Consider the following 14149-nt stretch of genomic DNA (forward strand, 5'->3'; position numbering starts at 1 on the left):
TAAGAAACACTTTAGACATAATAGACGCTTAAATCTTTTTCATCCCTGAGGACTTAACTTCACTTGTTCGTCCACTTAACCTCTCCCCCCCTTTTTTCCCCCCTTACAAAGAAGCAAGAATTTTATTCAAGACAATAGCAATGTTCAACATGAACACTGAAATGAAGAGATATCCTCATTTGGCATGTTAATTTGAATTATTTCCACTACTGGATTCCATATTATATCTACCAATATTCTAAGTCACTGCCACCAATGCAAAACTCCAATGGAGACAGCACATGCACCCTCTCAGCCTGGGTCCTTGGCAGCTGCTCGGCTGTCCTACAGTAAAATACATCTCCTACTGTTTTGCAGTTTCAGAAATTTAGCTTGTGGACATGCTATGAGATGGACTTCTCTGTGAACTACAAATGGCACTTGGAGCATCAAAGGGCTGCAAGCATAAATATTTCTTTGTATTGCCCCCCTGGCAATGTCACACTGGGGAACGCAGCCATGGCAACCTGAGCTCGTCAGGTGGCACTCCAGAGACACAGCTACTGTGTGCGGCTCAGAGAACTGGTGAACCCTTTCAATATAGGGTTGCAGAGAAACAGGGCTCTGAACTACCTGAAATTTTTTCTATGCTGGTGGCTTTCACAATAAAATATAGTCTCCTCACAAAATGTAAGAAACAGGTAGCAAATCTTGAGGCCAAACAAATGCTGCAGTGTCATAGCACAGACTGTACTGGCATCAAGTAGTGAAGACTGACTGTGACAAGAAATTTTTGAAATGGTGGTTAAAGTTGTTTACCTGCAGGGAAATAAAGGGGCCTCCCAGGTAAGGCCAGATACACACCAGGCAAAGTCTGTTCTCCTAACAAGGCGAGTCCAAGATGACCAACTCTTGGAAGTGTGTACACCACTAGAAAGCAAAATACCAGTTTATTTAGGCTAGAATTGCTGCTGCATTAAAAAGAATGAAGCAGTATACGCTTATTTTGGGATTGGGAGTTAGAAACTCTGCCTTACAGGAGCGAAAAGCTGAGCTACCACCGGCATTGAGAAGTTGAGCAGACATCAAACAACATGAAACAGAGAAGCTGACATAGTAGTTCCCAAATCAAAAGCTGTTCTCAGATAAGATTAAGAGCTTAAGGACATGCTTTGGTGAGCACTGGTGAAAAAGAGAGACGATGATGCCATCTCTGACATTAGGATCCCAAGAATTTTCCAAACCAGTTTCCCTCGTATGCACAAGAAACCTTACCTGGAACACTAAGGAGAATTTCGCACTCTTAGGTTTCGTTCATGGCTGGAACAGACAAAAAGCTGGGGAAAAAAAAAAAGTCCTCATTTTGCAGAGTAACTCTATGGCAGGATCTTATGAGTGGCATCTTCCTTCCTTCCTTCCTTCCACGAGAGCCTGAAAAGAGGCAGCGTAAAAATAAAAATAAAATCATAGCCTTAATCTGTTTATTCTGAAAACATCCCTGGCTACTTTCAAGTAGAGAAATGCTAAGAGTCTGATTAATGCCAAGCAGTTTAGCGTTTTTTTAGAAAGAAATCTGAACATCAGCTAGCTAGAGTACAAAATAGTACAAAATTCTAAACTGAAACTAGAATTTAAATTATGTAATGAAACATGTTTTGGCATTGTAACTATTCTGAATGGAGACACTTACCTGTATTTACCTCTCTTCAGCCCACCCTATTTTGTGGAAAGTTTTCCTTAATTCTTTGTGTTTATTCTCAGTGAACTGTGTTCCTAAATGCTGGGTTGAACAATGCTGTATTCGAATTTTTATAATTTCTGGCCAGCTGGAACTTTTGACAGTAATGTATGATGTAATTAGTGACACCACTAGAGTTATAATGCATTTCAACATCCTTACTCTGCGTCTATTGTCGTTATTTTCAAAAACTTATCTCACGTGTACTTCATTACTAAAAGATAGAAAAGCTTTTCTCCAAAAAGAACAGTTTTCCTTGGGAAAATTTTAACTGAAACTTGTCCTTGTCATCAGAGACACTTAACCATGAGAAGTCCTTGCTGTTATCTTTTAACAGAAAAATTTCATTTTACAAATCATTAGTTAAAAAATGAAGTGACCAAGATTTTCTTACTGTTTAGTTATGGAAAACTATTATCTGTATTTCCTTTTCCTCTAAATGTGACAAAGATATATGCAGAATGTTTGCATAACATTAGGGACATTCAGATAAGCCAGGAGAGTTATTTTGTAAACTCCCGTAGCTACACTAGTGTAATTAGCCTGCTCTGCAGATACCAGCATAACCGTGATGTTCCAGCAATGCACAGCTGGAAGTGTTGGTCAACTACAAAATTTGAAGTGTTGGTCAACTACAGCAGCGTAGACCCCACATTATGCTGGCACAGCTCCCTCATATTGAAGATAATTATGGGGTGTAACAGAACTCGATCAGAAACTGTTCATACAACTGAGTGTTAGTAACCTTCCCATTGCGAGTGATTTCATGCAATGCTGCACTGCAGATCCCTTTATACTAGCCACATACACCAGGCACACTTCCTCTCGCTGCAGCTTAAATGCAGGCTTTAACAAGTAAACATTCATTCTGAAGGTGCGAGTACTGTCGTAAAGAGCAACAAATAAAAAATATATTACTAAATAACATGGCAGAAGGAATTTTTTCAGAGACGAGAGGTAACACAGGACAGCAATTTGCGTGGGACATCTTGTTAATAGTCTCACCTAATCACAGCCTGTTGCAAAACACCAGATACTGTTCCAAAACAGTTCAAAGGAGTGCAAGAAATTAAACACCAATACTGCGCCTAGATTCTCTGTTCCTTGGAAACAGTTACATCGAAAAATAGATCTAGTTATATTTCCATTTACAGACTAACAGGACTGGATTGTAAAATTACAAGACATGATTCCTCCTCTCCCCTCTCCTTTTTTTTTTCCTCCTTTTTTAATTCTGTGATGTTTCTAATAGACCTGCTAGAAATATACGTTAAAAATACTCGTAGGGATTCTGCAAGACTTCGAAGGAAAAAAGACGCAGGGGAGAACATGAGAACAGAGCTCCTATGCATACGTGCATTTTTATCACCTGTGTACAGACTTGAGAAAGCAGCTCAGAAAGGACGATCGTGATCTGAAGACAAAATCCAGACTGGAATAACTACGGATACCACTCAAACACTCAGCTGCAATGACAAGTTAAAACAAGTGGGCAGCTGACAAGCAGCAGGCTACTGACGTTCAGCAGACATGTCCGTGACCTGCATAAATACACAAAAAATAGCAATAGTAAGTGCATTGTACGTAATTAAAAGATTTAGCAAATGCATAGAAAGTAATGCAGCGTTTTAAAAAGAAAGATTCCAAAGGTACTTTGCTGCTTACCCTGGAACATGAGATGCATCATTATTTCAAACTTTCAGACCAGAACCTAGACTGTATATTCCTTTCTAACCGTAACTACTGAATGGCTGGAACAACAGCTTGTTTGTAAGACAACAGAGTAACAGGAAATTCATTCCCAGAAAAATTATACATCAGTAAGGCATGGTCTTGGGGGAGGAGGGGCGTGGTGGTGGTGTTTACATGCTTGGCTTGAGTTTGTTTTTTTTTTCTTACTCTTTTTAAGGCCTGAAGAATAATTTCAGCATTAAAGCTTAACACTGGAAATTAACTTTTGCTGCTGAAAGATACATGTTTAATCCTAACACAGACAGCATTATTTTCACATACTGAGGCCAACATCATGGGTAGTCAAAGAATATGTTTAATAAAAAATAATTAAACTTCCATTTGCTCTATAGAACATCATAGAAAGTAATTCAATAAATTACAAATGACTTTTTAAGACGCTTGTTCAACTACAGAAAGCAAATTCAGACTACACAGAACACAACTGGCAAATATTGCAAATGTCCAAAAAAAACCTGGACTAAGACTTGGATCATGAAGCCTGAAACAAGGGATAGAAATACAAGGCAATAACAGCTAAAGTTCTTTTAGTAACTACCAACACACACTTTTATCATCACCTTGGATATCCTTTTAATTTTAACTTCAGTATTAGTGTAATTCTACTGAGGTTTCCTTATAACCCTTAACTTTATACAACCGTATTTGCATATAGTTTAGCTGACAGTGGGACATTTTCTCCCCTTCTGGTTCAAACCGATTAAAAATAAACCCAATATATTATGTTCAAGTCTACACCAGCCTTCATTACTTGAAACTGTAATTGCCTTATTACATAGAAAGAATTACTAGAATGGTAACCAAACTCACTTGACCATAATTAGGAAAATACTTTATTTCATAAATCTGATATAAATTAGGTTTTAGCCACAAGATTTAGGATTTGTTTTGTGGGGTAAGGGTGGGAACGATGGTATTGTTGACATACTCCATCAGCAAACTAATTTAATTACTGTTTGTAAAACTTTGGCTATTTCATAGATGCATCCTAGTTAAATAAAAGTGCTATATTACAAAGGGCAAAATATTAAATAATACCTTTTTTTTTTTTTATGGTGAAGAATTGCTACCCCCTTCTCTTGGCAGTTTTTCATTTTTACTATTGCTAAGACACTGCGTGAAGGGCCAAAAATCAGAATACTATTTGGGAAAATACATAACCAGCACAATCCAAATGGTAGTTGTACAGTTGTGTAATTACATGTAATACTGCTTCTAATCATGGGGCTAGTTATTTTGCACATAGAAACTTATATTTCATTGGTAAAGTTCTTGATAAAAAAACAACACAGTTGTTTTACTGTACAAGCAAGCAACAGAACTATATCAAAATATACAGTTTTTGTTTTTTATTTTTAAATTTATCCCTTTGTAAAGCTTTTTCAATGACTTCTACTAGTACCTGTGTCTATTTTCTCTTAACACTTGCCTATTCTTGGACCGCAAACGATGTAACAGAGGTCAACTGAAGTCAGTCAGTTCAGAACTTCTGTAAATGTGGATCTGGGCCTTTGACTGTGTCAGAGTAATAGCAGCTTAAGAAGAAGGAGGAATCATATCGCACATCAAATCTTCGACAGATTTCATATAGTAAAGGGTTCTAAGGATTTGGACTCGAACAGATGCCTTATGCCCTGTTACTGTGGTTTCTAGGAATAATTTGTCTTCCTTACTATTCAAAGTGCTTTTTCTTCAGTGGGTAACTCAGCATAATATATGAAGTGACATCCCAATAATGATTTTGAGTAATATTTAATATTTAGTCAGATTTAAATCTGCGGAGAAGTTTAAACTCAAAAGGAGTTCGAAACTATCGGTACTTTATTTACCATTATTAACTGGTAACTCCAGGAGGTTTTATGACATAAAACACAAATAGAAATCTACACAAACAAAGCAAACAAACAATTTTTACATGAAGTATGCAGTGTTGAAAGGTCTTTTCAGTGGCACTTTATGACAGTTTGCCTCTTCTGAGTCTTGGGGAAACTACTCCTCATTTTGGGACTTTTAATTCTGCAGAGGGAGCCCAAAACTTTGCAAGGTGTAAACTAAATAGATCTACATGGTGCCAAGTAGCATGAGATAAGACAGTTTTTGCTTTAATTTCCCCCTTACTGCCGTCAAAGAGAACAGCTGTAATAAGGGGGGGAAAAAAAACAACCCAACAGTCATATCTCAAATAACTCAGATTTTAACATGATATACAGGATGTCTTTAGAAAACAAAACAAAACCTGAAAACAAGTAATAGAAACCAATGTAAACGTCCTAAACTAACTCAGCTGAGGTAACAGGTAGCCAGTTCAATTGGCTGATTGGGAAAAAATTTATCTTCTTTTAAACACACTTGTACCTGAATTGGAAACAGCAGTGCATCACAACACTAGAGCATTTTCATGTAATTAAAGCAATGGATGGTGATGTAGATTCTACAGCTTTCATGACATTCATTAGCTGCCCAAATTATTGCTGAGTTTTGATCTGTAAATTATAAGTGTCAAGGAGGCTGTAAAACTATATTCAAATTAAATCAATAATATGCATAAAGTATTCTGTGTTCACTGCAAATATATTAAATATACAGCTCTTACTTGAGCATTATTTTCATAAAATTAACCCCCCAACAAAATTATAATGCCTTTTGTTGTAATTTTACACCATTGTGTATTTGATAGTACATACAAGTTCAGAAACTTATGAACTTCAAGAAATATTACATGCAAAACGTCTCTGAAAGCAGTTTGCACTTCTAAACAAATACTGAAATGTTCGGTCAGTAAATCATTGATGCACTCAACACTGGGTTATTTACAATGAAATAATTAAAGAATAAATTCAAAATCAGTTTATAATTTAAGTGCAGAGTCTGGGGTCAGTCTTCATCACTAGAATCTGAATCCTCAGATGAAGACGATGTACTATCAGATCCAGATGAAGCATCTGCTTTCTCTGAACCCTCATCTGTGCTGTTTTCGTTGTGAGAGCTTGGCTCTGTTCCCCCTTTGTCTTCCTGATCTCTAACCCGAGAATTTTCCTCCTTTTCTTCTGTGGGCTTGGCTGAGCCCGTGTCATTGCTTTCACTGTTCTGTACATCAAAAATATTAGACTGAGACAAAGCTGGGATATGAAGATTAAGGCCTGGAGTGAGAAGCATCCCTGGGTAAAGTATGTTGGACAAAAGTAATGGATTAAGAGAGAGAGGATTGGCAGCTGCAGCAGCCGAGGATGTTGAAGGAGAACTTGAAACAGAGTTTTCACCACCAGTATCCGTATTTTGGTCTTCTGTCCTTTCTTTCTTTGTATCTGCCTCTTTCGAATCGCTTCCCTTTTTCTCCTCTGAAATTGATTCTGCAGACTTTGTTAGAAGTCCTCCCATGCCCAGCAAGTTTGGTAATCCAGCCATCCCTGACAGCAGCATGGGGAACATGGCAGCCATGTTCTTAGCTTCTCCTCCAGTAGTTAAGCCAGCTGGCATTCCCATTAACCCTGCTGTTACTTGCAGCGACTGCAGGTTTTGCAGGTTTTGTTGTAAGGCCTGAAGACCAGGCAGATCCACTCCTGGAAGCAATCCGTTAGCTAGCAGAGGGTTAACTGACACGCTTGCAGCGGTGGCAGCTGCTGCAGCTGCTGTTGCCTTAGCAATCTCGCTTTTGGGGCGCCTTCCTCTCCGGCTTACTTCTTCCCGCACAACAGGTCCAGTGAGAATACGGTCAAACATACCTTCTGGAAGAAATCCCTGCAAGAGACACATCGGGTATTTTTAGTATTTTGAGAGCTCAAAGATGGAGAAGTAAAAGCCAACGTAACACCCAAGTGTACAGTAATGGTGTCAAAGATTATTCTGGTATGTTAGCACAGCAGCTTCATCTCCAGACAGCTCACTGCAATTTGTGGTGACTCCATGCCATCACATCTGACATGTCTAAAGACCCATTTCCACAGCGAGGTCTACTCAGGTGTTCTCTCGCACCCTTTGCTAACTTGTCCTTAGAGGTTTGTTTGCAGATCAAGCCAAACACAGCTAATTATAGGAGCAATCTCAATTTAAAACATAAACCAGCATTGCTTTGCAATACTACCACATTCCAATCATTGGACAGCTTAATTAAAAAAATTAGTTATTTAATTTAAATAGAAATGTGTGATTGCACCTAGACCAACGAGCTCTAAGCCCTTTTTATTGTTGCTAGTGTCTGTTAAACATCCTCGTACCTCACCTCACCCATAAACTTGACAATAAATAGTAAAGACTCAAGCTGTATTAAAACGAAACTGAGAGCACTTCTTTTTAGGGCTTGCACAGTATTACTTCACCTCTGTAAGCCCTCCTACCTAACAATGAAGAAAGAGTTACAATGGACCTAATATTCCCTTTGAAACACATTGTCTTGAAAATTCCTCTTAAAAATGGCAATCTTAAGATTGCAACTATTACTTATCTCCATACTACACCAGCCTTTTTTTCTCCAGCAGCTCTCTCTAATTTAAACTAGTCTAACACAACTAGAGGAATTCAGAACTCTTGCTCTGTTCTTCTGTCCTGCGGGTAACGACTAAATTCTAAAAGTAATTCTGCTATTATTTACACCTTTAATCACTGCAGCCTAATCCTATTCCTAGTCACCTATTTTTCTAACAGAGTGTCCCACAAGGGTATTGGAGAGCCTGGCATTTGGAACTTCACAGAAAGATTACAAATTCTGCTGACAGTGAACTAGGGAAAAAAAAATTAACTTGGTCATTTCTTTGCTAGAGGCTGAAGTGTAGCGTAAATATAATATACTTCTGAGAAGTTAATAGCAGGTGAGGAAACAGACTTCACATGAACCTTGACAAAACCACCCTCATTTCTGTTAGACACAGGGAACGGAAGAGTAACTGGGTTATCCAGAAACCATTCTTCATTATACAACACAACTTTTTAAGGTTCAAAATATTGTCCTTATCTTCGAGGCAAACAGGGAAAGAACTCAGAACCATACACCATGCTTGAACCAGCCACACTTAAAAGGAAAGAGATAACGGCTATACAATAATTCCCATAATGAAAATGCATACCTGCTGTTTTGTTGGAACTGTGGACAAAGCCTATCAAAAAACTTCCTTCTTTTAAATTTAATGAAGTACAAAGCTCAGACAGAACAAACCCTCAAACTCCCTGAGTGCATTTGCAACTAGTAAGAAGCTGACTCGGGACTACCAGGGTCTGTAATACTCTGTTGGTATTCCATACAGAAGGAGCACATGGGCAACGCTGAAGTTGTAGTGGAGACTATTATCCTTGTTCCCTCCACTGGAATCTCAACACTACTTTTTAGTGAGAATCTTTAACAAATAGAAAACAGACGTTTTAAGTAGTAGAAAATAGCTATATTAATTTTTTATTTACGTTTTGATTGAGGATACCTATTTCTTCAAGGTGCACATTGAAAGTGAATTAATTCAGAAGTAAAATGAATATTTAAAATTGTATTTATCTTCCTAACTTAACTTTAAGAATAAGGAAGTATTCTGGGGGCTAATACCTTTCTTAAAAATCTTCAAGGCTACATTTATGAGATGAAAACGTCACAGTATTACAGCACCTTCAAACAAATCTCTAATTTGGGGTTGCCAGCCACTGTTCCTCCCTTGCTCCGACTCACAGCTGTGCCAGCAAACCAGCTTAGGGAACTGAGCTGGCAGAAAGAAAAGCTAACATTGACTCACATTCCACACTTAATGCAGTACCCGAAATGAAAAGTGTGCCTGTTGGCACGCCTTTTTTTTCCCCTGTTTGCCTTCTTTGTTTTTCAAATACATTTCATGTCATGGTTATCTCGTTCTGCAAATACTCACAGACTGTTTTACAACTTCTCCCCATTCAGGAGCCACTCCATACTCTGGATTTTCTTTCAAGAACCTGCACAAATCCTTGAGAGGGGGAGCAAATGCACCCCCCACCTGAGAAGAAAAAGATAGAAGTCAGGAAATACTTCTCATTCAGTAAGAAAAAAAGGCAACATTCATACCTCACACTTTCACTTTTGCCTTTTATGTAAAACAATACAAATAAAAGCCTCACTTTAAACTATCAATGAGTATGACACGGGTTTTGACCGATTCCCGGTGAAGTTATGTGAAATATTCTTTGGTTTGTTTTAAGTCTACTAAACTCACACTCATCTATTAAACTCACGCTTTGCAACTTTCGTATTAGACATTCCTTCTAATGTTTAATATCAGAGTTTATGAAGACATGCAATGAATGGAAGAGCAACCACATGAATAGCTAACGGTGGTCCAGGTATTACCGAGAAGGTTGTAACCACAAACCTGTTAAAACTTTTCCTTTATCTACTACATCAGTCCTATCATCTCAATCAACTTCTAAAAACACTTCTATTAAAAGGCTCTGCTTCTTCTGTGAAATTATTTCTTGTATTTTCTTTCACACAAAAAAGGCCAAGTTAAGATGGCTAAACAGCATGTCCTAATAAAATCATATAAGCAGGAGAGTAAGCTCTCCGGTTAGTCAGAAGTATTACTCAGATCCAGAAGGAAAGAAGAAATGGTAGAAAGAAGGAAGGAGAAAGAATTCCAGTTTCTGTTCAACCTTCTCTATAAACAGCAACTTAAACTCACATTTTCCAGGCTACTTTTGGTCCCCTCACCCCCTGCTACTAAATGTGTAACTGAACTAAAAAAGACAATGAGACAAAATGAGTTTTGTCTGGAAACTGGTTATAAATGGGAAAAATGAGATTAATAAAGTAACAGAGTCTCAACTATGGTGTAGAAATCTGTTAAGAGGAAAAAAGCCATCATGAAAACATAGGCTTTAACAGCAAGCACAGATCAAATCTCTCACTCCTTGATCATCAACTTTGAAAAGATTCCTCAGGGCATGGATTACTGTAGAGCAGCCGAGGGTCTGTGTTTCAAGAGACTGGCAGCCACACAGGTTGCTCTTCAGAGCTGCTGTATCAACGCACCGAGGAGATTAAAGACTCTCAAATTCTGCCTCACTCTCCTCTATGGATGCACAAAGCTTCTGACCTTAATACAGTAGCACACAAAAAAAATAATCCCGCTTTCCTTGCAACTGCTCTGTAACAGAAGGACAAGCTAGCAGTATCACAAGACAAAATGCTCCACAGGTTGACACAATACCTCAGAGACTCCCACCGGACTGCTGTTCTGGTACTACACTGACATTCAAAGAGACCATCCCACACACCTGTCCAAATTTATTCAATAAACAACAGTAACGTTCTGCATGCTTTCCTTGAGCACTGCCTTTTAGCTTTTCCCAAGGCCTATTCAAACGCATTATTCCATTCCCAAACTTTAGGCAATTTGAATTCGGCACCTTATCTCCCATCTTCCACTGTCGGGACATTAGAAAAGAATTCCCCTGTTACACTACTGTTTCGCCTAGCAATGTGATTTACAACAGACACATGCTGCTGAACCACGACAGTCAAATGTCAGAGAACTCAAAAAAGAAAAAAGCAAAACAATGCAGTAGACAGGATTTAAGCAATTCCAATGGACAAGGTTCTACGCAAAATATAATTTTCATCATGTCAGAAGTAGTAGTTGGAAGACGTACACATTATTTAGAACTTCTGAGAATGTTGCTACTTTGATCACAATGACATATATTTCAGTGCCCATGCCTCCATATTAGTGGCATAAATATTGCCAAATATTGAGTGTTCCATTTTATCTGAACATAAACCACAGGGTAAGTTTCTAGCTGTATCTTACATATTTTCTTAGTTGCAAAACACTGACTAGAAGATTATTGTTTACTTTCTTGCTGGGTGCCAAAACCTTACAAACGTTTCATTTGTGCGCAGTGTTTTAGCATGGGCAGTAGACAGACAGCAAGGGTAGTTCTTCATTTTGGGGAACATCAGAATGGCAACAGCATTATGAATACCTTTCGGGCGTTTCTTCTGTTTATGAGCTGAACACGTTCTTCACCAGTCAAACTATTGACATCCAGTTTGTTAGGGTTTCGACAACGGTGTCTTTTTTGTTTGGGCCTCCCATCATGCAGCTGCATCCTCTGTTATGAAGGAATTAAAAAGCCAATTATCCTTCTGACATATCTTGCCATTTTTAAAACAGTTATCTGTGCAATCTCTTGAGTCAGGCATTCATCTGAAGTAATCTTTGATTTCAGAAATATTTCAGTAACAATACTAATCACAACCACAGAAGCAGCCCAGCAAAAAGCACGAAATCCTCCGATTCCTCTAGCCATTGCTTTGTTTTAATAATTTTACAGTTTTCAACAGCGCTATACTTTTTCCAGGTATTATTATTTATATCTTTTTGAATACAAATCCAAATACATTCTATGAGAAATGTTTTGCTATTTAGCTAAAGCAGAGCTGAAAGGAATACTCACAGGAATACAAGCTCCTGAATCTTCCACATAGCCGGGATGTTCTTTAAGCCACCTTTCTAAATCTTTTCTTTTGGGGGCATCATCACCTGCAAGCCTTGTTCCATCTTTTAGGTTAATAACAGGAACTGGACTCTCTGCATCAAGCATGCCTTGGGACTGCGTGTAAGTGAGTGCTGGGTTTATTCCTGCAGCAACTTGACAGGAGTTAATACCTGGGTTAACCTGGAGAAATTCAAAACATTTGACTAAGTTCTCCACAGAAAAATTATTTTGTGTACCATACAACGAGGGACACAGTCCTGCAGATCATTACGCACGCTCAGGGACTCAGTGAGACTACTCATGCCTTGGACAGCTCTCCAAGGCACTGTACAATCAGGTCCCGTAAGAAACGTATGGGGAAGGATGTCCTGAAGTGTTGCTAGGTCAAATATCAAGGTTTTAATAATACATTGTTAATTACAGTTAATAAAAGCCACAATTAAACTTACTTTTTAAAAACAGTTACCAGTATTGTATCTATCTGGTGTTTAGTAGAACTCCACCAGTTCTCATTTGTGTAGTCAAACTCTCAGTTAACAGTCTCGGAAAAAACCCAAACCCAACAGCATTTTTTGTTGTATGTTGACAGCTAGTTATGCTCAGTTAGGGGATTAATAGTAATCTGGACCTTATTTTTGCATACAAAAATGTAACTTTACTTACATGATTAGGCTGTTTATTTCTATTTATGAAGAGGACATCAACTCCCTCCACATTCTTCCTCCTTCCTCTTCTCTTTTTGACTGCAGGCTGACTGTCAACTATGATTCCATTGGCACTGGCTGTTAAGTGACTGGAAGTACCTAATTAATGATGTAATAAAATCAGCGTCAGATGCTTGAGCTGTTTATAACAAGAAACACGTCTGGAAATAAAATTAACTAGAATACTGCAAGTGCATTTAATTTCTACATGTAAATACTAACAGAAATTGCCTATTGTTTTATGACTGGTTTAAACACTATTAATACCAAGACTCTGAAAGCGACTCTACTACGAAAGTTTCCTATTGCTGCCCCCTACCCACTCCAAAGAAATCTGTACAGGGAGGTAGAGCTGCTAAAAACCACTGACACCACACACACACGTGAAGGCAGACATCCCTAAATAAATGTTTATAACAAGACCTTAATGCTGTGCTGCAACAAGAAAGTATAAAATGCAAGTGACAGGTAGTACTTTTTTTTTTTAAAAGGAGATTGTCTCCTCCACTTACATATGCAGTCTCAGTGAACTGCAGCCATTTAATCAGTAGCTGGCCTGAATCAAGCACCCAATTCTAATTATTTCAAATGTTTTAATAGAAATTTTAACAAAAAAATTTGCTTTAGGCTCCTTTTTATTTGACAGTGTACACTTACTCTTACCTTTTGTGAAAATAAGCTACGCATTTTTGGCTGCCAGCCAAAAATTGGTTCTAGATCCTCTACTGTTTCCTTGCATGAAATGCAGGAAAGAATACGAAGAGTGCGAATTGACACAGGCATAATCCAGAACTCTTCATCTTTACTTATTAACTAGCCACACTAAGTTCTGAGTTAAACTGATTACTGTCAGGGTACAGTGATGCACTTTACAATTAGGAACACCTTCTTGTAAAGATATTCATAATGTCTAACAGCATCATTCTAATAACATTACAATAACTGACACTGTCAGAGAGTATTCATGTGGTCCAAGCTCATGCCTCAACCCGTGCCCAGTTTGCTAACACACTGGGAGAGAATTCCCCCAGACTGCAGTTTAGAGCAAACAACACTGCAGACATCTCTTTCCACTGCCTATCCACATATCTACAGAGGTCAACAGAAGAACCCAGAAGATAAGATTTCATACCAACCCTTAGGCCCCCAGATATTTTACGTACCTGATTTGGGAAGTGATTTTGGGAAGTTGACAAGGCTGGTTTCTGAAGCATTCTGGAGTTCACGTAGCCGAGCCAGGTATTGCTGTTGTCCGAGTGCACCTTCGTCACTTTCAAATGGCCTTTTCTGAGACAGTCCCTGCTTCTGAAAAGTCAATTTCAAACCACCTTCCTGTTAAATAAATGCCAGGGTTAGAAGAGTCTCTTCTGAAGCAGAAATATGTACTTCATCATCAGGATTCTCACATACAGTTACTCCAGAAGAGTTGAGGAAGGATGAAAACCTTGTATTAGACCTTAAAAACAAGTCTTGCTTCTCCTCCCTGTAAAAAACAAAATCTGAACAGAAGTTCCATAGAATTGCTTCTATG

General features: G+C 38.3%; 1 protein-coding gene across 6 annotated transcripts in view; it reads right to left on the reverse strand.

Annotated features, from left to right (window-relative positions):
* Window positions 1–3746: 3746 nt before the first annotated feature.
* The window catches only part of CHD9 (chromodomain helicase DNA binding protein 9), a 91518-nt gene continuing 81115 nt past the window's right edge, over window positions 3747–14149 (reverse strand). For all 6 annotated transcript variants that reach the window (XM_027813166.2, XM_055726331.1, XM_055726332.1 and 3 more), the window contains 6 exons: window positions 13782–13950; window positions 12578–12717; window positions 11873–12094; window positions 11399–11527; window positions 9310–9414; window positions 3747–7207 (listed from right to left, as the gene is read on the reverse strand). In XM_027813166.2, coding sequence (XP_027668967.2) covers window positions 6344–7207; window positions 9310–9414; window positions 11399–11527; window positions 11873–12094; window positions 12578–12717; window positions 13782–13950 — 1629 coding nt within the window. In that variant the 3' untranslated portion in view covers window positions 3747–6343. The remainder of the gene's footprint in view (window positions 7208–9309; window positions 9415–11398; window positions 11528–11872; window positions 12095–12577; window positions 12718–13781; window positions 13951–14149) is intronic.

Source organism: Falco cherrug, chromosome 14 (assembly GCF_023634085.1).
Source record: "Falco cherrug isolate bFalChe1 chromosome 14, bFalChe1.pri, whole genome shotgun sequence".
Classification (NCBI taxonomy): Eukaryota; Metazoa; Chordata; class Aves; order Falconiformes; family Falconidae; genus Falco; species Falco cherrug.